General features: G+C 40.3%; 1 protein-coding gene across 11 annotated transcripts; it reads left to right on the top strand.

Annotated features, from left to right (window-relative positions):
• Window positions 1–4,711: 4,711 nt before the first annotated feature.
• mapk10 (mitogen-activated protein kinase 10) lies at window positions 4,712–22,329 on the top strand (the record flags this gene model as incomplete). 11 transcript variants are annotated; one of them, XM_079234798.1, is made up of 13 exons in its annotated part: window positions 4,715–4,780; window positions 6,151–6,320; window positions 10,611–10,740; window positions 11,143–11,201; window positions 11,396–11,534; window positions 12,145–12,310; window positions 13,137–13,208; window positions 16,527–16,709; window positions 18,518–18,642; window positions 19,452–19,478; window positions 20,317–20,380; window positions 20,477–20,554; window positions 22,187–22,329. In XM_079234798.1, 13 exons carry the CDS (start codon window positions 4,715–4,717, stop codon window positions 22,327–22,329), a joined length of 1,422 nt encoding a protein of 473 aa, XP_079090924.1. The 11 variants fall into 11 exon arrangements, with proteins under 11 accessions (XP_079090925.1, XP_079090924.1, XP_079090916.1 ...); XM_079234799.1 differs by lacking the exon at window positions 19,452–19,478 and having other exon boundaries at window positions 4,712–4,780; window positions 18,518–18,657; XM_079234790.1 differs by lacking the exons at window positions 13,137–13,208; window positions 19,452–19,478 and adding an exon at window positions 15,352–15,423 and having other exon boundaries at window positions 18,518–18,657.
• Window positions 22,330–25,785: the final 3,456 nt, after the last annotated feature.

Genomic DNA, 25,785 nt, shown 5'->3' with positions numbered 1-25,785 from the left:
AGTGTGGATGACAGTAGATGCACCACATTGTTGTTGATTTATATTGTATATTTAGTGTTTATATATTTGTATATTACACTGTTGCCACACATGATTCATGATTTCATCAATCTATTTAAAAAGTTTTTTTTTTACAGACTTCACAATGTTTATGGAAATCCTTTCTAGTCAAACACACCTTTCAACTTAGAACCATCTTCAGTAGTTATTGGCATGACATCCCCTGGCTGCCCTTCTCCAACTAGTAATGAAATGGACTCATGTCGCACGGGAAATATCTCATAACCTGTCCTTCAACAATAGTGTCTAGGTTTCGTAACTTCTCCAAGAAAAGCTCAGAAAACAAAATCAGATTAGTGAAGAATACCCCTCACCTTTCATGTCAGATATAATCAATAGATTGGATAATAAGCATTAGTATTCAAGTTTGCAACAACCCATTTAACATGTTAGTGTTATTTGTGTCTGATGTCATAGTGTGTCTGCTGGTATTTTTGTTGGCACATAGAGTAGTAAAATCTTTATATGGGTGGGTTGCATTTTATTGAAGGGTCTGTTGCTTCTGATGCGATTGATCTAATGTGGTTAACCAGCTGTGGGGATACATTATAAAACCTTTCTGATTATAGAAAGTAAGGATTAGGACTGGGTGATATGGCTGAAATCAAGTTATAGCTCATTCCATATCTCAATGACTAATAATAAGTAAATAGTTGACATAACATGTAATGTTATTAGTTACAGTTGTGTTTGACAAGATCAAATTGCCCAGTGTTTAATTACAAGCGTCTTCACCTTAAGCCTCTCTTGATAATGTTGCGTTCATGCCGCTCGTGATTACGTGCAATGTGGCTGAAATCTTCCATATCGGCCTCAGGCGTGGCGATATTGGGAAATTTCTGACACTAAAGATATCTCCCACTTTGCGTAAGGAACCACATAATTGTCAACAAACCCCTGGTAACATGGTGGTTCCTAATTAAATAAACAACATCCCAAATTGACAATAATAGAATCAATTCAGCTAAGTTAATAGGAGATTCAAGCTATTTAGTAACACAACAAAAGTAGCTCATTTAAACTATTCACCTGGTGTGAAACGACATTTGGGAAGCTATTGCATTGGCTCATAACAGTTTGATTGGATTGCATACCATCATCCCATTGTCTAACAGTAGTGGCTCTAAATCCTGGTCCTTCAGCCGTCCAATCAGAGGCTGTTATCCACCTCGGTTGCCAGGCGTGCGCAGTAAACTCAGGGGGAACAGAGAACTAAACGTGTGCTACGGTAGATCGTGCTGGGATAAAGAGCTGCTGCTGCACGACGGGACCCAGTATGTGCAGTGATCTCTGGTTTGCCTGAGGCATTGTTGTGCCCATAAGGGCGGATGCAACAGAATGCCCAGCATCCAAATACCAAAGGACCAGCCACAACTGCAGTGCACACACACATGCACACGTACACTAGCACAATTCAGCATCAGCAAGGCCATGCAGCACTGGAGATTAATGGTCTGCTGTTTCAGTAATGTGCATTAGACCGTTCAAGATAATTAAAAAAAGCTCCTCTCTTGTCTTTTTCTGTTTCAATTTTGAGTTGGGTTTTCTCATCAGTGTAACAGACCCGGCCTTTTGTAATTGCGCAATACATTTGTGTGTGATCATGTTTGTGAGAGACAATGACTATGATGAGTGCATTGCTATGGGATAGGTTTTAAGTTGTCTTGGGACGGGTTTGAATTCGTGGTCACAGGCTGGTGAATTCAAAATACACCATCAGACATGAACAGTCAATTCCAGAAGAGAGGAATATAACCAGCACTACATATCTATACGGCAAAGATTTCAAAACCTCTGTATATCCCACAGATCACTGTTGCTTTCTAAACTCTGATGCAACACTGAGCAACACTTAAGAGCAAGTATACAAGAGGTACAACTTTTAAGGAAGTGTAATCAATGCTCACATCATGAAAAAGTTATTTTATACCAGCAATGTGGTAATTCTAGTTTTTATCAAAAAGTAAAATGAAAAACTTGGCTGTGTTTTGGTAAATTAAAGGAAAACATTTTTAGCAAAAAAACAAAACAGCTCTGGTTTTTAATTGTCGCAAAACAAACAATGTGGTAGCACTGACAAGACCGGTGCAGTTTGGAAATACACAGCCACAGCGTTCATTAACTGTAAGCGTGTCATTAATTTCACGTTGATGTTCGTCTTAACCGCCTGATACTGATCCTCACCCCGAAACACTTCACTCAGTCTTTGACAGAAGTCCACTTGTACGGCTGAAATGTGCTTAAAAACACAACTTACATGCACATACCTTGTATATTTAGGTTGTTTTTGTTATGAAATATGATTAATTATAATCCTTTTGAATATATTTCTTCCACTCTCTCGTAGAAAAGTGGATTTCAGCCTCTTAATCACTTGACATTGGCTTGTACTGATGAGTAGTATTGTAGTCAGAATGATATATGGGATATTTAGATATTTAAGGAATGAGTGTAGTGTTAGCGGCATTTTCAACAACGATGAAGATCGTCGCAAATATGGAAGACCCAGTCCACTTCGATTTATATACTCAAAGCTCATTACTCGACATAATTGGCTTGGTTAGCTCACAATATATCACTGTTGTACAGTGATGTATTATGAAATAAAGAGAAAATCTCCACAATTCTCGGTGTTAGTGTCTGAATGTAGCGCTCGTTCAGCCTAATATCATGTTCAGGGATGATCTAAATGGTGTTTGAAGTATTACAATGTTTACTGCTGGACGACAAACATTCTGGCCATGTGAGAGGTTTATTATGTTATGTACACATGGCATAGATGTAGTTAGGTGGTGGGGCTTATTCAGTGTTGACCACTTAGATTAATAGCAAATATTGCGCTGGTGGCGGCCCGAGATGTTTGTCATGTCAAACACACAGCTGTGATGTGAAATTACAACAGTGACTGGAGGGATTGTACATGATGTGAGGGCGCACACAAATCATATCTATAAGCCCTCTTTCCTCATAACTGAACCCTTCTGTATTATTTATCCCTTGTGTCTCCTGCTCATGTTTTTATTTTGTTCTTTTTTTCCTTCATTCTTATTTCAGTCGTTGTCTGATTATTCTAGTTCTTCTGGTAATACAGGCCCACTCTTCAAATTGCTCAACATATAGCTCACACAAACGCAGCACACCCAATGGCAAAATGCAGCAGTGTCAGCCATCACTGCACTTTGACACTGCAAAAAGTAGAAAGTAAAAGGTCTGGCTAAATAGGCCAAACCAGAAATCTCACGCCTTTATGTCCCACATCTCTTTTTTAATGCCGCCCTGCTCCCTTTGGATTTAGCAGAGACACTAAAGCCGTGACATTATTAGAGGACTGGTGGAGCTAAGTGATACATTTGTGTCCAGAAAGTCCTAAATTCACCTCCCGAGAGCAAAATTGCAAAGCCACATCCTTTCAACTGCTATTCTAGATTTGGGGAACATTTGTCGCTGTTTTATGACCACATGACGACACTCGCTCGGCCAGCAAAAATGTCTTACCTATTATTTTCATGAACATCATATACCAATTCATTCAGACATGATCATCAGCCCATTGGGGGTTTCATTACCTTTTAAAACCCTTGAAGCAGAGTCACTGCGGGTGAAAGCCGCAGGATATGTTGCTGCTGCCTCATGTGGGCGCCACTGTTGTGCAGAGCTCCCTTTCCTCTTTATTCCTGTCTTGCAATCTTTTGACCTGATGACCCAACAAAAGAAAGCTCTGCAAAAATGTGAAAATCTACATTTAAACCAAATTGACCCATTAGCTGCTCCTTCACAGTGAAAGCCTCTTCCCAGTTTTGCAAAACCTTATAACACTACTTTATACAAATACAATGCCTGATAGCACATTCTTTTTAAACGGCTTCTTGTATGATAGCGGTATTAAATGTAACCCTGTGAAACTGTATGTGGATACAATGTCGAAGAGGAAGAAATGTGTGTTATTTTGGTAGATTGTCGATATTTTTATATGTATATCTAATGTATTACTAAGACTGAAATCACTCACAAATGTATGCGGCTGCACAACTCACAAGTCACAGATTGAATTACTTAATAATCAATAGACACGCAGGACATGTATGTATTATTTCAAAAGGATACAGCTTTCAGTTTTTTAAAGGAGAAGCTGAACATTCTTTTAAAAAAGCTTCTGAGAGGATCAAGACCACTTTTATGTTTGTATGCTAAACACAAAGGTACAGCCAGCAGCTGGTTAGCTTAGCTTAGCATGAAGCATTAATATGGAGAGTAATTACATGATGCTATGATATCAGGCGTATTGCAGATAAAGGGGAGTACTTGTTTCCCAGCAAGTCATCAACAAACATTACCATATTGTTTTTCACCCCTCAAGGTCTTTTGTCACGTCACACCAGCATCTTGAAACACAAAGACATTGGGGTCAAGGTAGCCATGCTATATTGTACTCTGATGAAGAATTGATTATATTAGTCTACTCTAGAGCAGTGGGCTGTGGCGACATGTTGGTTTTCTCACTTTTATTGAGAATGATGAGGACAGAGTAGAGCGAACACAGCGGCAAATGTAATCCCACACCAGGAAAGATGGAAGTACAGGAACCCAAACAGCTGTTCCATCATCGTGCACATGCTAATACCGTCTCTCCTCTGTTTGTGTCTTGCAGGTATTTATGAGCAGACATTTCCTATATAACTGCAGCCAACCAATCCTGGATGTGAAGATAGCGTTTTGTCAGGTGTGTGTTCCTTACAGGTAAAAAAAGGTACAGTACCATTCACTTCCATTTCCCCTTCATTGACCTATATGTTGTGGTATTGTTGTGTTTCTCTGTGTCAAAAGTGAGATAATTCAAGAACAGTTTGAGTCAAATATTAAGATAAGATACGATAAGATAATCCTTTATGAGTCCAGCAGTGGGGAAATTAACAGGATTACAGCAGCAAAGGGGTAAAGTGCACACAAATAAAAAAATAAAAAAGCAAGTAATATAAATAATAATAAAGTAATAAAAAACAGTACAGGATCTACAATAACTGAATAGCGTACATATACAGGCAGAACAACTATTTTCTACAGTGTATTTATATTGCACAGGTTGGAGTGATTAAATTAGCAACATTTATTTAAGAATAAAGTATACTCCTGTTAGCGTGAAGCTCAAGATGGTTTCCACTTGTGATTAGGAGCTCAAGTGTAAATATATCTTTTCAGTGTGTCTAGCCTTTTGTTGATAATAAATCTCATGCACCAACACTGAGATCCCAACTAAAGACAGAACGGCGCTGAAGCCTAATCGCTCGTCTCCTATTGCGTTGTGACAGTGTACAAACAGAACCCCTGTGGGGATGCGATTTCATAAACGGTGCAGTCTGCAGCACAAGTCTGCGTGTGAGAGCACTGCGTGGTTTGCTACAGGCTATTCCGCCGTAGCTCAAATTAGGCGCTTTGCGTGTGTTAGCTTGATGTGTGATAGCCACTTTATCTGGACTGCAGTCCACTTTGTTGTATTAATCGGATCATAGCTTTGACTGACTTGCCAGCCATGGTGAATTTAAATGTATTACATCACATATATTAATTTTCCATGGCGTCTGTGGGAAGTGATTTCAAACTCGTGACCCTCAGTGATCCACACAGCTTTGTTTGATGGGTGAGCTGTTGTAATTACCCCGTCTGTAATTAGCTGGTATTTTTGCACCATTTGTTCGACTGCTCTGCCGAAGTGATTATAGCCCGATCATTATTGTGTGCGCATTCATAAAAGAATAGAGTCATTTGTCCAGTGAATATAAAGACATGAATGGCAGAGTTGTCATTCCTGCATGGAAAACTCAACTGTACTGGATGTCCTGTCCTGTATTTGCTACCTCTCCAGTTTTACCTGTTATCCCCCTGACACACACTTTGCTACTGTAGCTTTTTTATTCATGGTAGATGATTTAAAAAAAACAATTTAATAACATAAAATGTACAAATGTACCTTTTACTGTTATTGTGTCAATTGATTGATGTTTTACTACTTGCCAGGTAAGTAAACACACTTTACACTTCACTTTACTTTAAGCATCACTAACATAATCTCTCTGTTGCTTTTGCTCCATGCAGGGTTTTGGAAAACAAGTGGATGTGTCATATATCGCCAAACATTACAACATGAGTAAAAGCAAAGTGGACAACCAGTTCTACAGTGTGGAAGTGGGAGACTCCACTTTCACAGTTTTAAAACGTTACCAGAATTTAAAGCCCATTGGCTCTGGAGCTCAGGGAATTGTCTGGTAAGTGCTCAACAGTGCGTCTCTTTTATGTCCTGTTTTACATCATATCACGCTATTTGATCTGTTTTTTTAATGTAATATTTAATGTGTGATTATCTCATTTAGTTGTTAGTGTTTTAACTAATTGTCTTGTAGTTTATTGCTGTGGGAGATTATTAAGGCAGGAGAAGGTCTGCTTATTGTTTTCACCATTTTCTTAGTGAAGGGCAGCAAAAGGTAATTTTAGAAAATGTTATAAAGTTTCCATGATTCATTTGGCAGTCGTGAAAGTTATGTTTCAGTTCTCCTGAGAACCTGATGCCTCCGTTATGCTTGACAATCATACCACCTGACAGCATGCAGCCAGGTGACTCATCTTTGAAGAAATGTTGTGATGTGCAAAGTAAAAGAGAATGAATCAGCTCAACATAAAGCTTGTGAATTTAGAAGTGTTTCATTTCTTTGATGGATCTTTTTTTTTCATACTTTTGGTTTTAATCCTGTATTTGCAAACAGGTGGTAGTTCCTTTAAGAGGGCAAATATATCATAATAATTTATGTTTTTCTGATGAAGAGGAGCAGGAATATTTTAGATTGTGATCAGGCACAAAATACTTGTATTCTAAACTATGTCAACATCTTCAAATACTACTGTAAATATACTGATTGCCATGGTTAAAAAAAAAGAAAATGAACAAAAAGTTATTCAGGAAAATGTCATCATTCCGGTGGTAAAAAAACATCAAAAGAATCTTTTCATGTCTTGGTCGTTTTGATGAATTTGAATTGACTGATTGAATGACTTGATGGACCTTTTTGAAGCAGAGCGGCCAACTGAGAAGCGCACCTGTTTCTTCTGATAAATAGACTTGTGATATTTATTTTACGGTCGAATTTAAAAGGCTAGAGGGGTAAATAATAGATAAGACAACAAGAGAATTAAAGCAAAAGTTTATAAAAAAAAGCAAAGAAAGTGCCAGCAGTGTTCAAAGAAAAGTTCGAAAAATATTGAAAATATTGTAAAAATAAAGATAATTTTCACAATCACTATATTTAATAGAGGAATACGGTTGATCATTCTGGCATGATTTAATCATAAATGTTGGGGGCAGGTTTGCTTTTGATATTTGGATTCACTATCGGCTCTCCAGTGCTATGCGCTGATGACTTACTGTATCCGTTGTTATAGAATATGAATGTGTGGACAGCAAGGGTCTAACAGGATGGACACTTACGTGAATCCTTAATCCGGATTGCAGAGATAGAGCTCATATAAATTGTAATTCATCTCACGCCTGCCCTGTCAGAATGCAGCCAAGGCTCCACTTAAAGGAATGCATCTTACAGTCTTTGTCAAATGACCAAACCGATCTATAAGTTACATTTATGTTAATGCAGTGTCACTGTGGAGATATAGCTGCCTCAGAACCTTCTGGGATGAGCCAAGTTGACATGTTTTATACCTACGTTTCTTATATAGCGTTTAAAGACTCACTGGCTCTCAACACTCCAAACCCCCTTGCCCTCCATTCGCCCTCTTTCATTGTCCTTCCTTTGCTTCCCATGCCCTCAGTCCTTCTCTCCTTCCGCTCCAAAGCAATTTTGTGCATTTGCAAAGGAGCTTGGGCAGGCTGTAACTGCAATGCTGGGATTGTGCCCATTTGAGGGATATTGTAAAGATGGATGGCAGAGAGACAGTGCAAATCTAATTTAACCTGCTCTGCTGTGCGCTGCTTGGCTCGGCCTATACAGCTGTCATCTGGTGTCATCTGGTGATGGTATTACCACGATCAAACCACACGAAACCCCAAAGACTGATGTAATATTCCACTGATTATAGAGATCAAACGGGACACACTATGGAAATAGTTTAATTTCAATGTTAACCAACAACGTGCCATGAGACTGTGACGTGTATTTATGTCGAAGGAATTATTGTGATATAATGTGATGATCAAATGATTAGAGTGATGTGCATACTGTGCATTATTATCAGCATAATCCCCAATTGGATGACATCATTTAATCTAACATCTGTCTGATTTTGCACAGACAGTTGAATTATTTTCAACCTTCAGTTATTTTATTCATCTTTTATTTAACCAGAAGTCCCATTGAGATACAATATCTCTTCTGCCAGGGAATCCTGGTCAAGATGGGCAGCGAGTAAAAGCTTTGCTAAAAAGTACAAACCGGGACAGATACAATTGCAATGAAAAACATACCAAAAGACAAAAACCTACAGGCTAAAACAACTAGAAACACAGCCGGTTTTAAAATAATATGAAACGATGCGTATGGCATCTTCATGGCGGCCTATTCTCGTCTAGGTACTGCTGTGCTTTTCAGAGGAAACAAACATAAATCTACACAAAGAGCAACACACTTTGCTGTAATGACCTGTAAAATGGATTAAGCCACTATGTGGATCAAATAAACCAGGAACTTATAACTAACTCTATCCACTTTATTTCACTGTATTAGACTATGTATTGTTGTTTATAATACAGCAACATAAATAATGTGTATTACATTTCAATCACATCAATGGATATTTTGTACTAATGATTGGAAATGGGAGAAATCATCTTTTTAACAACATTATGGGAAGTTTGCTTTCTTACTGAAAGTAAGATGAGGAGGTCAATGCCGCCTTCATGTCTGCACATTAATATGAAGCTACTGCCAGGAGCCGTATAATTTTAAGAGAGGGTAAAGATGTCAAGTTAAGTTTACCTTGCAGCCTGTACGGAATCTATTGCCACTTTTAAAGACAGTGCCAGAGTTATACATGCGCTCACAACAGCTTGTATAGAAATCACAATATACATACAAGCAGGGAGTTACCCAAAAGATTATCAACATTAAGTACAGTAAGTGTGCATTCTGCCATTCTTATGCAATCAGACACTTCTGGCTGAGAACATGATGAAGAGTAAACACTTGTATCACTCGCCCAGCTCAGACTCACTCTGCCAATGTTGGCGCCCACAAACATCACCAATCTGTGCACATCTCTGCCCTTCTGACTTGTGCGCTCGGTCACGATGAGCTTTCAGAAGCGTCTTAAGAGGGATGAAGGCTTTAAGTAGTTTAGCTGGTCATGACATCATCTTTCACTCAGCCAGAAAAGTGATGACAGGCTCAAATCCCTAGTGGATCAATGCTTTTATGAAGGCTCCACTGTTTCCATGGTCACACTATCCCTGGTCTGCAGTCTCCAGAGACATGACGAACCACAGTTGTATCCCACCCAGCCATCCACAAACCCACACACAGTGTCTTATGACTAGGACTGCGTACAGCATTGGAACTTAATTTGTAGCATCTTTTAGGGAGAATTCATCAGAAAGGCCGCAGTCTAAGATATAGCTGAGAAATGCAGCTCGTCTAGGTACTGCGGTGCTTTTCATATAGGAAACAAACATAAATCTACACAAAATGGCAAAGTCCCAAAGGATCTCAGAGGTTGGGTTTGTGTTCAGTCAGCAGAGAACTCACTTTGCTGTAATGGCTTGTAATATTGGTTGAGCCACCATGTGGATCAAATAAACCAGGAATTTATAGCTAACACTATTCCCTCTTTCTCACTGCATTACATTATGTATTGTTTATAATACAGTATTGTTGTTTATAATACAGCAACAGTCAGCATTTAAAGCAGGCTGTAGCATCTGGATGTGGAGTTAAAGGAATAGTTACAAATTCTGGGAAGTTTGCTTTCTTGGTGATGAGGAGATTAATGCCGCCTTCATGTCTGCACATTAATATGAAGCTACTGCCAGGAGCCGCTATCTTAGCTTAGCACAAAGGCTGAAAACAGAGCAAAACAGCTAGCCTGGTGGTGTTTAAATGTCAATATATCTGCCTTCAAGCTATATATCTACTGAAGTATAAAAATTGCTTTAGTGGTTTTATGAAAAATTATTACCAATACTACTCTGTTTTCTTAACCATTAAATATGAAGCCACTGACGCTAAGTGTAGCTGCGAGCAGCTAGCCCGACTCTGTAAAATGTCTATGGATCCTATTAATTTCTTTAATCGTTGAAAAAAAAGCGGATGCTATATTCCTCCCAACAGCCACGTTAAATTAAGTTTCTTTGTTGCTGGAGGAAAACAAATGTTTTCCAGATGAAGCTATCTGTCATCTATTTTCATGTCTTTGTTTTCTTGAAGATGTGAAAAAGAATCATTTTGTTTTTGTGACCGATTCCATTCAGGCTGGATCGTCACAGCATCTTGCGAAGTGATTCATCCATCCATAAATAATAAAGGAAAATGTCTTTTTTTGTTTTGTTCCTTCTACAGTGCTGGCTATGATGCTGTCCTGGACAGAAATGTGGCCATCAAGAAACTGAGCAGACCCTTCCAGAACCAGACCCATGCCAAGAGGGCATACCGGGAGTTGGTGCTAATGAAATGTGTCAATCACAAAAATGTAAGTGATTCAGCTGAGGGGGAAACAGGAAATAGGAATAATGAAAATGTGTTCATTGTCAGAATGTAGCGCAGTTTCAAGCCATACCCCCAGTCGGTGTCTATTTTTGGTTCTCAATAAATCCCTTCGTTCCACAACTGAGACGACTGCGACGTTGTGACTGTGCTAAATTCGATGCCTCCAGAAATGTACCGAAGTGGCAGGAGAGTGAAACAGAGAGCACTTCAAGGCACAAATGTAATCTCCAGTGCCTCATGTTTGACCTCTTTTCTTCTCCTCCGTCTCTTTTTCCTCTCCTTCACATCTATCCCCGCTCTTTTGTTCCAACTCACTTCTGTTTCTGCAGCGTTCTGCAGCATCACTGCCATGTGTTGATCCTCTCCATGCTCTTCTCTCTTTCAGATTATCAGTTTATTAAATGTCTTCACACAACAGAAATCATTAGAGGACTTCCAGGATGTGTGAGTATTGTATTCTTTGCATAATTACATTTCCGTGAAATATATTAATTTTGCTCATGTAACAGGCGAAAAAAAAACTTGTTTTCATTTAAATGATATCCCAAATGAAAAGAGGGGGACTGATTTAACAATGTATTATGTGCGTGTAACTCGTCTTTCAACCATTCATAAGTATATATAAAAACTGTTCTCAGGTACCTAGTGATGGAGCTGATGGATGCCAACCTGTGCCAGGTGATTCAGATGGAGCTTGACCACGAGAGAATGTCCTACCTGCTCTACCAGATGCTGTGTGGTATCAAGCATCTGCACTCAGCCGGCATTATTCACAGGGTAGGAAAGCAAAACCTTAACGTTTTCTTGTGTAGCTACTGAATTCGCTTTGGGTTGTGTTTTTTTGTGTGGGACAGCAATTTGTAGTCAAACATCAGTAGCCGTACAATGTGTCACCTCGGTTACCCAATTGGAAATCAAAGGCACAGAGGAAACATTTGAATCCCTGGTGCTTCGGGCTTCACCGGGTGTCCCGGCAAACACATCTGGCAGTGTTCTCAGGGCGGGAAGCCTGTGAGGGATCATGCCCGTATTAATGCAACAGGAGATTTGACTGGTTGGTCAGGTCACCTACACAAAGGGAACGACGTCATCAGTGGTTAAGCGCATTGGGGAAATGGCAATTCCAGATTGGGAGAAAAATCTAAATATTACTATAAAAAAAAATTATAAAGCTGAGTACTCCCAAATCATTGCCTCCAGTTTCACTATTAACTGTTTCAGGCAGTTATGATTAAAATTTAACTAACACAAGCAGGTCGTTTTGTTTTTGCCCAGAAGCAATGTTCATGCTACATTGCTAAATATGTAAGATACCATAAATCATTGAAAAAAGGGGTTTGTGACCAAAATATAAAGTTTCTTCACGCTAGTTTTCCCCCATCTTCAGGACCTCAAACCAAGCAATATAGTGGTGAAGTCAGACTGCACCCTGAAGATCCTGGACTTCGGATTGGCCAGGACCGCAGGCACCAGCTTCATGATGACCCCTTATGTGGTGACTAGATACTACAGAGCCCCAGAGGTTATCCTCGGCATGGGGTACAAAGAGAATGGTGAGAATGCATCATAACTGAGTGGGTTTGAGCTCGCATGGATCAAATTCAGACATATTTAAAGTACAATAACACTGGAGTGATTCTATTGTTTGCTCTCTTTGTTAAACAACAAGTATCACATTCACTTTGCCACAGTCATTTAAAACAACTTTGGGAGCCAACATCTACCTGTAATCAACAACGTTTGAAGCAGTTGTGTTCCAAAGTCATTTTAAGTGGGAAATTACACGACAGTAGCAGTATGTCTATGTGAGCTGTATGCAACTGATTTTCCCACAAGTGAATTACCTTCAGTAGAACAAACAGCTGTAGAAAACATTTATAATTATTTGACTTTTCATGGGGACTAATGATCAATAAAAGTGTTTTCTAATAATGATCCCAATTGGCAACAACAACAACTGTGAAACTTCCAAACACATCAGGTGTCTTTGCAAATGAACTAAAGTGAATTGAAGTGTTGGCGGAATGAGTCACTGATTAGAAGCCCCCAGAACGTCAGACTTGTGATTGAATGCCAGCCTAAGCTATGACTCATTAGCCCATATTCCTCCCACGTAGAAGCCTGTAGTCTCCAAGGCTTTTGAATTTCCTGCCGCTAGTTAGTCCTCTGCTTCTGCTCATCTTCTGCTCTCTGCCTGTATCTATTGCATTCAAGTTTATCTCTATGTCGCACGCTCCTCACTAATTAATTCTCCCTCGCCCAATGACAGCTAATCAGCGTTGCTTCTCCCAGAAAGCTTGATGTGTCTAACACTAACCGTTGCCTTCCTCTCTTTTCTTCTGCTCCCCCTTCATCTTTCTGTCACCTCTGCGCGTGCAGTGGATTTATGGTCGGTGGGGTGCATTATGGGAGAAATGGTGCGCCACAAAATCCTCTTCCCTGGGCGGGACTGTATCCTTGTTATCTGATGGTAACACTATTTTTGTTCACGGGTCTGTGTCTGCTGTTATATAATGCAGAATGAATTTAAAAATCAATCATTCTTTTGTTTTAAATACGACCAGCCATGTTGGGTTTCAAGTGTCTGACTCAAGATGGATTACTGCCTTTGGAAACACTCTGAGAGTCAAGTGCTCAGAGTGTTTGGAATTAATGTAATAGTAGCTGCAGGCATGTCGTCCATTATTCCTGTAAAGAATGTAAATGTTTAATTCATACGGTAATACTTTGGTACCATAATTTTCCATTTCTTAGCTACATTTACGTTAAAGACTATTCTGTACCTGGCCTAATGTTCTCTGTGTGTAACGGAGGTGAACTAAACCACGCTCACATCTGGCTGTCTTTATAGCACATGTCCTCTTTTAACACTTTTTAATCAACCTGCAATAACATCATACAATAATCAGTGTGCACTCATGCGCTCAAGCCAGCATGTATGAATCTTAAGCTTCACTCAGTCTCATATTTCTCATATTTCGGCAAGAGGGAGTCTTCTCTCTAGTGGGCCGTTTGGAGTGTTTCTGTGAGGGCTACCCGGTGTGTTCTCCTGCAGTGAGGGGGCTGGAACTGCATCTCCAAGATGAATCTGTTCAGATTTGGATAAATAGTCCCCGATGCTGAGTTTGCGCACGTGTTCAAAGGTGACGCCCCTCTTGCCATCTGGGTTCCCACATATGTGAGTCAGGCAGAGTTATTAAGCATTCAGTGAATTAATAATGAAGGATTTATGTATTCATTTTGAGCTTGTGTAGCAGCGTAATTGAACTCACAAAGTTTAAATGTGAAAGGCGTTCAAAAATTGCCAGCTGCCATGATGGGGAAGTTTAAGGATGATGCAAGGCTAAAATCAGTTATATAGATTTTTTTATTTTCCCATGTATTTTCATGGGATTTGTTGACAACATAAATACAGAAAACCAGCAGCCTCTTTCTTTGAAGTTATGAATGGACTGTAAGTTGTTCGAGATAAACCGTGTGTCTATTACTGTGGTCTCTCCATCCCTGAACATGCAGTCCCTGAAAGATTAATGCTCTGGAGAAGTAGAAACCCCCTGCAATGAGCTCGGCACTATCTCTCCCCCTCTCTCTCTGCTCTCACAGCGACCTGAAACTCTTATCGCCTAACCCTCATTCCTTTCTTACTGTAGATCAATGAAATGTAGTCATGCACACTTTTATTAATCTTCTGCTAACAGATCAGTTTCTTGACTGGTACCCTGTCGTTGCTATTCTCAATTTACTTTCCGACCTGAAGTATTGACCCGGCTGAAGTTATCTGCACCTTCATGAGTGTCTGTCAAATGATGTAGAAGAGCAGTCTGTCTGCACGGGTCTCAGCGCAGTGAGCCTCAGGGCGACGGGGGGTTCGATTCCCATTTAGTACAACAGTGTGTTAAATACGTGGCCATGGAGTGACGGCAAGGATACTGGATTATTATTTAGGGTTTGGATCACGCGTTGCATAAATGTAGTCATGACAGGTAAAATGCACAGCTATAAGATGCATATTGTCATGGTGTCGAAGTAACACGGTATTAGTTCATTTTTTGAATGCATTACTCATTTTTTATTTTATTTTGTGCCAAGTATCAGCGAAGTGAAAGTTAGAGGGTCTTCAATATAGTTTCAGTATTGGGGTGTATTTCTCAGTAACACGGAGATTGTGAAATATAATTAGTAATGAATGAGAAGGATTCAAATTGAATTTCACACATTTGATTGGATCACCCACAGGTAGAAGTGACTTAGCAAATACAGAACGATGAAGCTGCAGAGGACTGTTGGCCTCCACACTCGACCCACTGAGGGTGAAATTAATAAATCAGAGCAGTAATGAAAGAAAAAAATGTATAAAGGGACCATAAAGGAAGTGACTCATGTGACATATTGGGACCCTATTCTTCCCCCCCTTGACCCATAGACCTGAGGGTCAGACACGAGGTCTGCAGTATAAAAATATTTTTTAACATTGATTTTTAGCATGTTATCTGTACTTATATGTACTTTATTTAGGAGCTAGAAGAGTGATTTATAATGCGAGTGTGTTTGTGTGTGTGTGTGTGTGTGTGCGCGCCTGTGTGTTTGACCCCAGTGGACATGTGGTCAGTCGGCTGCATCTTTGGAGAGGTGATAAGAGGGACAGTGCTGTTCCCTGGGACTGACCGTATCCTTCTGACCTTCCGCCCGTCTCTCACTCTGTAAACCTGAATATTGAAGAAACCCCCATGGGCTTTTTTCTAGAGGGCAAGTTGCGTTCAGGTGCATGGTGAATCAAGACCCGAATAACTCCAAACACAGTTGGCACTGACACCCCCGAGCTGTCTGAGTGAAACCAACAACTTGCTAAAGAGCCATGGAAAAGAACCTTTAGTGGATGAGAAAAAAAAAATTGCCTCTCCGAGCAATAGGTGGATCGAGGCCAATGTGCAACGGAGACAAAAAGGAGGTGGAAGTGTGCAGCGTTCCAGCAAGATGAAGTAACGGGGATCTCTGGTGGCCCTGGCAGCTCCACTGGCACCCTCTGTGAGAACACGGGGAGGGGGGTGGGGATGGGGGGCATTTGCAGTGTGTGGATGATGAAGAGAGGAAGCAGTCATTGCCAACAAGGAGGGGAAGCACAAGCTGACACACCCCACAACCATGCATCCACAAAAATACAACCATGCATGCACAAAAACATAACATAACACGTCTCTTGTTAATTATAAACATGCTTGCATTCTCGCCAGGAGGTTCTTTGGTCGGTCTGTTCTTTTATGACCCAATGAGTATACAGGAGGTACTTCATCTATTTTAAGCAGATACTAAATGAACGTGTTGTATGGAACAAGAGATCACTGGAGATCTATTAGGTTCCCAAGAAAGTAATAATTTCAACAAAACTGTGTTTTTTGAGTTCACTTAATGAGACAAACGTCAACCTTTTGTTATTTCCCATGGATGCATGTTTTGGGTTGACTCATCTGTTTAACATCAGAAATAAGAGCTAGCTACTTTTTTTAGCAGCCCAGTTGTTTGTGTCTTTGCTGAATGTGTGTAACAAACCCAATTCTTTATTTATTTATTGAAATATGATTTATTTAATTTGGTCTCACAACCTCTATTATCCTCAATCCAACCTTTTATGAATAAATCAAAAGACAACAATGTTTGTCCTGAATATACAAACAACAGTATTATGTGGGAGTAATGCCTGAGTGGACACTGAGGCATAAGGATGCTGTGTATCCCATGTGTGTTTCCCTTAATCCTGACCCACCACACCAGATATCGACCAGTGGAACAAGGTGATTGAGCAGCTGGGCACGCCCTTACCAGAGTTCATGAAGAAGCTTCAGCCCACAGTGAGGAACTACGTCGAGAACCGGCCAAAGTACGCGGGTCTCACCTTTCCCAAGCTCTTCCCCGACTGCCTTTTCCCTGCTGACTCTGAGCACAACAAACTTAAAGGTGAGAACTTGAGCTGATATTTAATTAGATTGCAATGAGATTGGTTGACAATTTGATTCTGTAATGTAGAGCTCTGCAGTATTTCAGGGAGGATCTCACAAAATAGGTAATAACCTACGTCGCAATATCACTCAGGATTTCTTGGGACAAACATCTTTCTTAACTACAGAAGTAAGACATTTATAACATACCTCCGTGTCTCCATCAGGATATTATACCTTTATTTTTAACTTAGCAAATCGGTTAAAAATTTTAAAATATACCAAATATACCAAATACCTGCAAAATGAATTATTTCTCATCAGCTGTACGAGTGCAAATAAGCAAATAAAATAGCATTTAACTTAACACACTACTCTGCCTCACAGAGGAGCTGGGCTGTAGAATCTTAGTATATATCACACACACACACACACACACACACACACACACACACACACACACACACACACACATGAATATATATATATATATATAAAATATATTTCTGGAATTACATTTTTACCTAAAAAAAAGTATTTTACATTTTGCCTTCGGGCCTCCACATTAAATGAACCCCATTCTGTGGCCCTCTGTGAATTCAATCTGTTCTTATGCAGAGGATTAACCAAGACATCATTATTTTTTCGGTCTCAGTTGAGAAGAGCCACCTCTCCTCGCAGCATTTTAAAAAGTGGAAATTCCTTCCATTGAGATATAGCAAAATATGCTTTTTTTCTGTTATCCTGCTCCTACATCAAAGCTCCTGTCTGGTAGAGTTCTTATGAATCACTTTTGTATGCTGGCTGCTCCCCGCTGGAGTGACAGTGTCAAAGGAAATGCAGAGAGAGAGAGAGAGAGAGAGAGAGAGAGAGAGAGAGAGAGAGAGAGAGAGAGAGAGAGAGAGAGAGAGAGATGAACTGCTGCTGTTTTGTATGTTTTGTAGGTTTGTAGGTAGAAACTGAGACAGACATCCTTTGGGCTTTGGTTATTCTGAACTGTATGAGGAAGAGACAGGCCAACGGTCCTCAAGATAGATAGAGGGGAGATATATGAAATAAGGAAAGGTGGAAGGAGAGCCATAGAGGAGTCGTTTTGCAAATGTACCATCCGTGTGTTATTGACGTGCTGTTGCTGAGGAGAAGTGCAGCGGTTGCGCCCGGCTCATCTGTCTGTCTGCTCGGCTTCTTCGGACCCTTTGCTGCCGTAGAGCTATTTATAAAGGGGTCAGTGTGTGTAGGAGAGAGGTGGTGTGTGGTTTAAGGGTTCTCAATTTCAGTTCAGTCCAAGAAGGCTTGAGCGGCATTCAAGAATATACTGTGCATTCTGCATACTGATGCCCGTATAACACTACATTTAGAAAGACACCAGTAGGATCAGGGGATTCCATACATATCTTTACATTATTATCGGCCTGTAACAAGTAGCATCAGTACATTTTGCATTAATTAGAAATAAACAGTATATATATATATATATACATGGAACAAGCCAGTATCTTGAATTTCAGTGAGAGTCCCAGTACATACATACTCTCAGCTTTGCACTAAATACTCTTTTCCAAAGCTCTTACTTTGTAAAAAGTGTGGGTTTATTTGCTAACCCCCATGAGATTGAGGATTTGTGAGATTCTGGTTTACTTTGACAAGCTGCAGTTGTTTACTATTCTCTTTAATCCCTGACATTTCTCTCTCTCTTCTCTCTCTTTCTCTCTTCCTCCCTTTCTGCCTCATTGTGTTCCAATTTCCTTTCGGCATATTATTAGCATCGAGGAATATTTTTTTGCCTCGTTATTAAAACCCACATGTTTTTTCTTCTTCAAACCACAGCTAGCCAGGCCAGAGACCTGCTGTCTAAGATGCTGATCATCGATCCCTCCAAACGGATATCGGTGGACGACGCCTTACAGCACCCCTACATCAACGTGTGGTACGATCCAGCTGAGGTGGACCCGGTAAGTAAGCCTTTGGTGGAAATGTCTATTCCCATCCTCAGCTCAATCCTCTCCTCTCTGTCTTTGATTGGTCAACAACCGATATGCGTTGACGAACAAAAAAATAATGATTATGACTCCCCTTATTTTAGGATTGTTTTTTAGTTTACAACTACTACTGAAGTTTAAACCACAGTCTGTTCTGGATCAGTGTTAATTGCTGCCACAGTGCATTTATGATGGTGTTTAAACATTTTGGTTCACATCTCATTTGTCCTTTTTTTCTCACTCATGGTTCTACATTTTATACCTGAACTTGAAGAGTTTTTTCTGTTCAGCAAATAATCATTGATTTACAGCTCGTAATATAAAGACTGCTCATTTTGCTGCTATTTGTAAAAGAGCGACTTCGGTTTTGTAATATAAAAGTGGTGGTGTTTCTGGTTTAAGTCCAATCTCTTCATCAGTGCCTCATTAGTATGAGGTGACAGTGAGACTGGGAAAAAAAAAGCCATCTGCAGCACAATACAGTTGCACAGACACCACTACTTGCAGCAATATACTAATGAGTGCATGACCAGCTGATGCATTGCAGCGTTAAACATCCTGCTGGTTTATAGTAGCTTTTGTAAAGACGCCACGTGTCACACCTCCATTGTAGTTCATCGTTAGAGGATTTCAGGATTGTACATGTGTATAAGTTGTTTAGCTGTTGGCGGTTTTCAATGATGATGATGATGTTGTTGTTAGAGTTGATGTGAGTTTGTATAATATGGCTGACACGTTTTCTGCTGTTTTCCCTTTCTCCAATGTCCAACATGCTGATGAAGGCCAGAGATCTCATCCAAATATCCATGGTAAATAACAACCGCCCGACATCAAATCGAATGGGACTTTTGTTGATGAAGACAAAAGGGAGAATATTAAAGGAGACACATTTGGTTCAGAACTGCCAATCATTATTCATGAACATGTTTAGAGAATAGAATACAAACTGCATTTTTTTAATATATATCTTTATGAGGAAAACCTCTTACTTCTGTCTTGCTTTACCTGCTGAATGCAGTCATGAATTTGTCCCTGCAAGGTCATGTCAGAGAGGTTTATGGGTGGTCCTGTCGCCTGCAGAGAGATTACGGTGCCAGAGTCTGGGGCAGGATCACAAGGGTTGACTGGCAGCATATGTGTGTCCTGTTAGATAAAAGGACAACCCTTTGGGGGAAGGACATCGGCACTTTAGCTGGACAACCCACCAGATGTCCTCTTATCTCCCTGTTAGTCAGGAGTTCAATGCAGATTTCTCTGTAATATTTTGATAAATGTGACAAACAATGATTTGGTTTTCATGTAAATCAGCATTTTATGTGATGACGGCTATATACAGCACAGCTGTTTATTTCCTTCACAATCCACATGTGCCTGCTTTGTAACCCCGGCATGTCTTTGTGTGCACAGTAAATGTTAAAGTGACAATGTAACAGCAGGAAGTGTTTCTATTGTTCAGAAATGGTTTTCATTCATTCCCATCTTTGAATTTATTTGTCAACAATTCCTTTTTGCTAAATTTGATGCATCGTTATGTAAACTTGTATTTGTATTTGTATGGATATTCCACCTGGAGATAACAGCCATATAATCTTGTTGTGTGGGTTATCAGCTAAACCGTTACTAAGATGTTTGCTCTCTCCCGTTAAGCCTCCACCTCAGATCTACGACAAGCAGCTGGATGAAAGAGAACACTCCATTGATGAATGGAAAGGTGAGACTTACTTATTAATGCATCAACAGATTCTGTTCTTTTTTAACACTTTATACATTTGAATAACTTCCTCTCCTTTACTTCGTTCCCCAACAGAACTAATTTACAAAGAGGTGATGAACTTTGAGGAGAGAACGAAGAATGGCGTTGTGAAGGGACAGCCTTCACCTTCAGGTACTCTCAGTGCATAACCCTAATCGCTCTGTAAGTGAATTTAATATAACCTCACTGGAGTCACTTGTAAATAGAGAAACCCATCGTGTTGTTGACCATGTGTCTCTGTCTTTTGCATCTCCTATTTTAAAGTTAAATGTCGTTCAGTGTTTGTGTGTATTTGTTTAATGGTATTATCGTTCGACAGCTAATCAGTAGTTGCAAAGATTGCCTCTTAATATATTTGATTGCAGATGCTGTGTGCACTTTAATGAGTATGTATGTGTAAATGTATAATATGCCATGATTTAAGATTTGGGTCTTTTGGGGTCCATCACAGGACATTTCAGTCCTCAGCTGCAGCTGACATTTTATACTGTGCTGTTGTCTCAGGACCGCCAAACACAAAAAGTGCTGTTCTCATAGTTTGCCACAAGGAGGCAGTGTGGAGTCATTTTAGCACATTGACCAATAGCTTATTGTTGGGTTAAGACTGCAGGCATTCTCTATTAAAAACAAAAACACCTATTAAAGCAAAATTGAAGCAAACTCCTGCAGGGACAATGGCATCTGCTCAGCAGGAGAGGTAACTGTCTCACACAATACCAAACCATGGTATTAACATCTTTAATGCTGTAATCATTATTTATAGAGACATCATCAGGCCAGTTCCATTCATCGGAGTTCACTGAGTGCAGAAGGCGGCTGTCCAGTAAGATTGAGAAAGCCTTCGGGCTTTATTAGTGGTGACACAACAAAAGTGATAATCTCCCAAGTGTCTCCCAAGATTAACCTTCATTAATTCATAATTTTTAAGCTTCATTAATCTTATGTTAAAGTCATCTTTATGATGAAGATTTTAATTCATGCTTCACCCAAATGGTGACTTTTAACAGATATTTCTGATGCGTTTAATGTAAGTAAACTTATAAGTGAAGTAACAGCTGTAGTTAATGCCAGCCATTAATCCTGCTTTGTTCTCTGTTTTATTTTGGGTCAGCTCAAGTACCCACCGGCCTCCATTAAGCAATTACCTCCCACAGGGAACAGACACAAACAGCAGATGTACGGTTCCCCAGCAGTACTGTATATGTCCTCTGTAGAAAGCAAGTGTCGGTTTGAACAATTTCCTCACAACGGCTTCACATGTATGTTCTTTAATGAAGTCTCAAAACCTTTTCATCGATATGAGGAAATGGGATTGTATTAAAATGGTGACCCAGCCACAGCAGACACCTTTAGTGATGCGTGAACCATAAATGTTGTCATACCAACACATCTTTATGGCATAAAAATAAAAAAAACATTACATTATACGCCAGTATAAGATAAAATCCTCACAATGGTTTATGCTGACTCAAGTAGCTGGCATGTAAAACAAGCGCGCCCTTAATGATTGTTGAAACGCTGCAGCCTTTGACGATGTTTCCTGTGAAATCCATTGGACCCAAACCTTACTTACCTGTTTCATGACACACTGTGATTGTGATGTCCCACAGGTGTTCTTCATGTTGTTGATGTGTCAATCTCATTGAGCGAACTCAGCTTCAACATTTCTCTGTGCAATTACAACCCATCTCTTATACTAGTATGATATTTGCCAGGACTCTTTTACGTTGTAACCCCTTGCTGCTGTTGATTCCCTTAGCACAGGTGCAGCCGTGAACAGCAGCGAGAGCCTCCCTCCCTCCTCCTCCATCAACGACATCTCCTCCATGTCCACCGACCAGACCCTGGCTTCAGACACCGACAGCAGCCTGGAGACCTCTGCAGGACCCCTGGGGTGTTGCAGGTGACTAGCCGCCTGCCTGCGCAACCCCATGTTCTTCCGAAGGTGAAGAACCCAACCGAAATGACCGACTGAAAATACACACACACACACACACACACACACACACACACACACACACACACACACACACACACACACACACACACACACACACAAAAAAAAGAGTAAAGATCAAAATGAATACATTAAGAACAAAAACACGAGTCATGGAAACACAGAATCGGAAATGATGAAATCTAAAGCCTGTGCATTTGTCATTCAAAAACAGCAGTGGTATTTAAACTGAAGTGAATTAGATATATGTTAATGATCCTCTAGTTGCTTTGCTTATATTATCCCACATATCTTGTATATGGCATCCAAACAAAACGACCAAGTGCTTCGACTATAAAGTGCATACTGGCTGGCTGCTGGTCTCCCAATTCCTTACAAAAACATTTATGCTCCAATCATCGTGGCAAGGTGGGCTGCCATTGTGCTCATCACTACTGTACAATACGTTCTCCCGCTCCCCTTTCAAACCCCTATATATTGACACTGCTGTATTTTAACCTCTAGGCTCTGTCTTAGCCCTCATACACAACCCCCAATGTAAGGTTGCCTGATTGGTGTGTTTTTATGTGGTTATTCTGCAGGGATATGTAGTCGCTCTCACCCAGAGCGGCGCTTCCTGCGCTACTTGTAAATAATGGAATTCTGTACAGCTGAAGGGCACACAGAGTGGGACTGACGGCCAGTACACTGGGAGTTTTCTTTTTTCTGACTAGCGCACCTTGCCACATCACCGCTTTCCACCTCAGTTGCCCCTGCCTATTGCTGTAGTCCTGCATGATTAGAGTTAACTCAATGCTAATCTCACTGTATGCTAAAATGAGTCTGTATACAGACTTTTGTTTATATAAGATGTAAACTAACTCAACTCCGGACATGGGGGGAGGGAGGAGGCGGGGTGGAGGGGGGGGTCTGGTCACAGGATAGGACGAGTGACTGTATGTGTGTGTGGGTGTGAGTGTGAGTGTGTGTGTGTGTGTGTGTGTGTGTGTGTGTGTGTGTGTGTGTATGTGTGTGTGTGTGTGTGTGTTAACCACAGGCAAGCCATTAAGACATTAGTAAATGTCAGGGCTGAGTTCGGGACTTAAAGGGTCAGTACACTCTGAAATAAATTATTTTGATTGTGCTCAGACTTCATGAAATTCGCCTTAAGAGGTTGAAGAAGTCTGATTTGTGTGTAATGTCCCTTTTATTTCTTCTGGCAGTGTATGATCGGTCCCTCCACCACAACACGCTGGCCCACGGCCCTGCATGTCATTGTGTACCAATAACCCTTCACATGCACAGGTGGTTGGTCTGTTTCGCTGTTGTGTTGCCACGAGGAGACTATTCTTATTTATTTGATTGTCTGAAACACGGAAGGCTTTTAGAAAGGGATTCAAATTATACAGTGGGAAGTTTAAACGCAGGCGATTAGTGTTAACCTCGTAGCAATGTATCATTTTGTTCTCAAGGAAACCCATGTACATCCTTCCACTACACACTGCACAAAAAACAAAAAGGTTTTTGTCAATAAAACTGGATAGAGGCAACCCAACAGTTATGTTGACTACATCATTTCTTAGCTGGAAGATTTATGTATTGAATTATTTATTTTCATAGATGGAACCTGAATTTGGCAAGTGCCTTTTGGAATGAAGCATTGCAAGTGCAGAAATTAAATTATTTTGCGTATTTTTTCCTATGCTTCTTCTTTTTCTGCCTTAAAACTATCCGAATCCCCGAGCCACCAATGTGGGTGGAAACATAAAAAAAAAAACAGTGTTTGGCCAGATGTTGGCGCTTTAACTTTCGGGTCGAGCCAGCGACAGTGACCTTTTTGTGGCGGGAAATCCAATTGCTTTCTTCAGATTGTAAGGCTAAAGTCATACCTATGCTAGTTTATACACAACATGAAAGGTTGTCTGCCATTTTGCATCTTGATTTAATCAAATTTCTCCTCAAACTGAATCCCCATAAAATAATGTCGTCAGATTTGGGACCCGAAAACACAGACACTGAGTTACACCCCACCACTGTAGGTCACATCCAACTGTGGATTTTTCACCCAGAGACAAGACCATCTGATGTACATCCCATTCAAACACATCCTATATATCCACTGCTCACACCAACAGTTTTAGCTACAGTTGTGTGTCTGTAATAGTTGATTGCATTTAGGTGTTCCTACAGATACTAAAGCGTTTCTTTTCTTTTCATGCTTTAGATACAAAACACTCAATCTAGAAGTAGGTGATCCACAGTATAAGTTGTTTACTTGTGCATGTGTTATTTATTCTTAGTTAAATAGTTCACATTTTCTTGGTCTCCACTGCCATATTCCATGTTCTCACGCAGGGTTGTGTGGGTTTATGGGCAAAGAACCATCAACAGATGCCGGGTTATGAAATAACATTTCACAAGCGAAGAAATCATTTCTGTTCTGTAATAATTCTTCAGTCGGATGGAAAGACTTTCCAGAAACTGTTGAAAGCTGTGTTTGTTTTTGGAGACGTCTCTCCGCTTTATGCATATTTTGCATAGTAGATTAGCTTTCCCGTCCCCACTTGACAATCAGGTAACTGACAACATACAAAGATTTTACACTGTCCCTTCATGAAACAAAATCTGTGTTTGTTTCCAGCATCTCAAAACACTATTTACATTACTTTCCCTTTCCTGCTTATGGAAACTGCATGACTCAAATGGCCGCTTTTTAAGAATAATGGTCCAATGCCAGTCATGACATCCTCCTCGAGGTGTGATAACAGCACTGTTTAGTTGGCTATAATGTTATTTGGTTCAGATGCTACAGCACTGTGGTTTACTTTCTGCATGGAGTCTACCTAAAGCACCCTGTCGCTGTCCATGCGATGTCTCAAAATGAAATACATAACTTCTAATAGCTACTTTGTTAACACTCTTCCTGCCTGTGTCTTGTGTGCAGTGAACCACACACCGACTTACAGTACCTTAGCAGAGCTAAAGGGTAACTGAGGGTGGCGTCTTCAGAATAAGCTACGGCTAGCTTGGCGCTCTGTTCAGGGTCTGGCCGGGGCAATCTTTCAAAATACAGGGTGCAACTTTACAAATTTCTTTGTGTTTTTGAAAATGTTCAGATGAATTTCTCACAAAAGGGGTCTAAGTGTTTTGAGTCGACTCCGACACCACAGATATTACTACAGGGCATTCATATCCATCCCAACTACATTCTTCTTTTCGAGTCCGGATACTGAAATTCTTTCCTTTTATTTTTCTCTGAATGTGATCTTTTTTTATAAGACATCCCTCCAGACAATTACGTTGTAATTAAAAGGTGCTTTTGATCCTGTGCGATGCGCCTGAAGTAGAGATGAGTCTAACAGCTGGGGCGTCAGCACTGAATGTAGAAATGAATTGTTTCTCTCACGTCACTGCTGCTCTGCTTTGC

This window comes from Taurulus bubalis, assembly GCF_910589615.1.
Source record: "Taurulus bubalis genome assembly, chromosome: 19".
Lineage (NCBI taxonomy): Eukaryota > Metazoa > Chordata > Actinopteri > Perciformes > Cottidae > Taurulus > Taurulus bubalis.
Note: the sequence above shows the minus strand (reverse complement) of the source record. Positions and strands in the feature narration are given on the sequence as shown.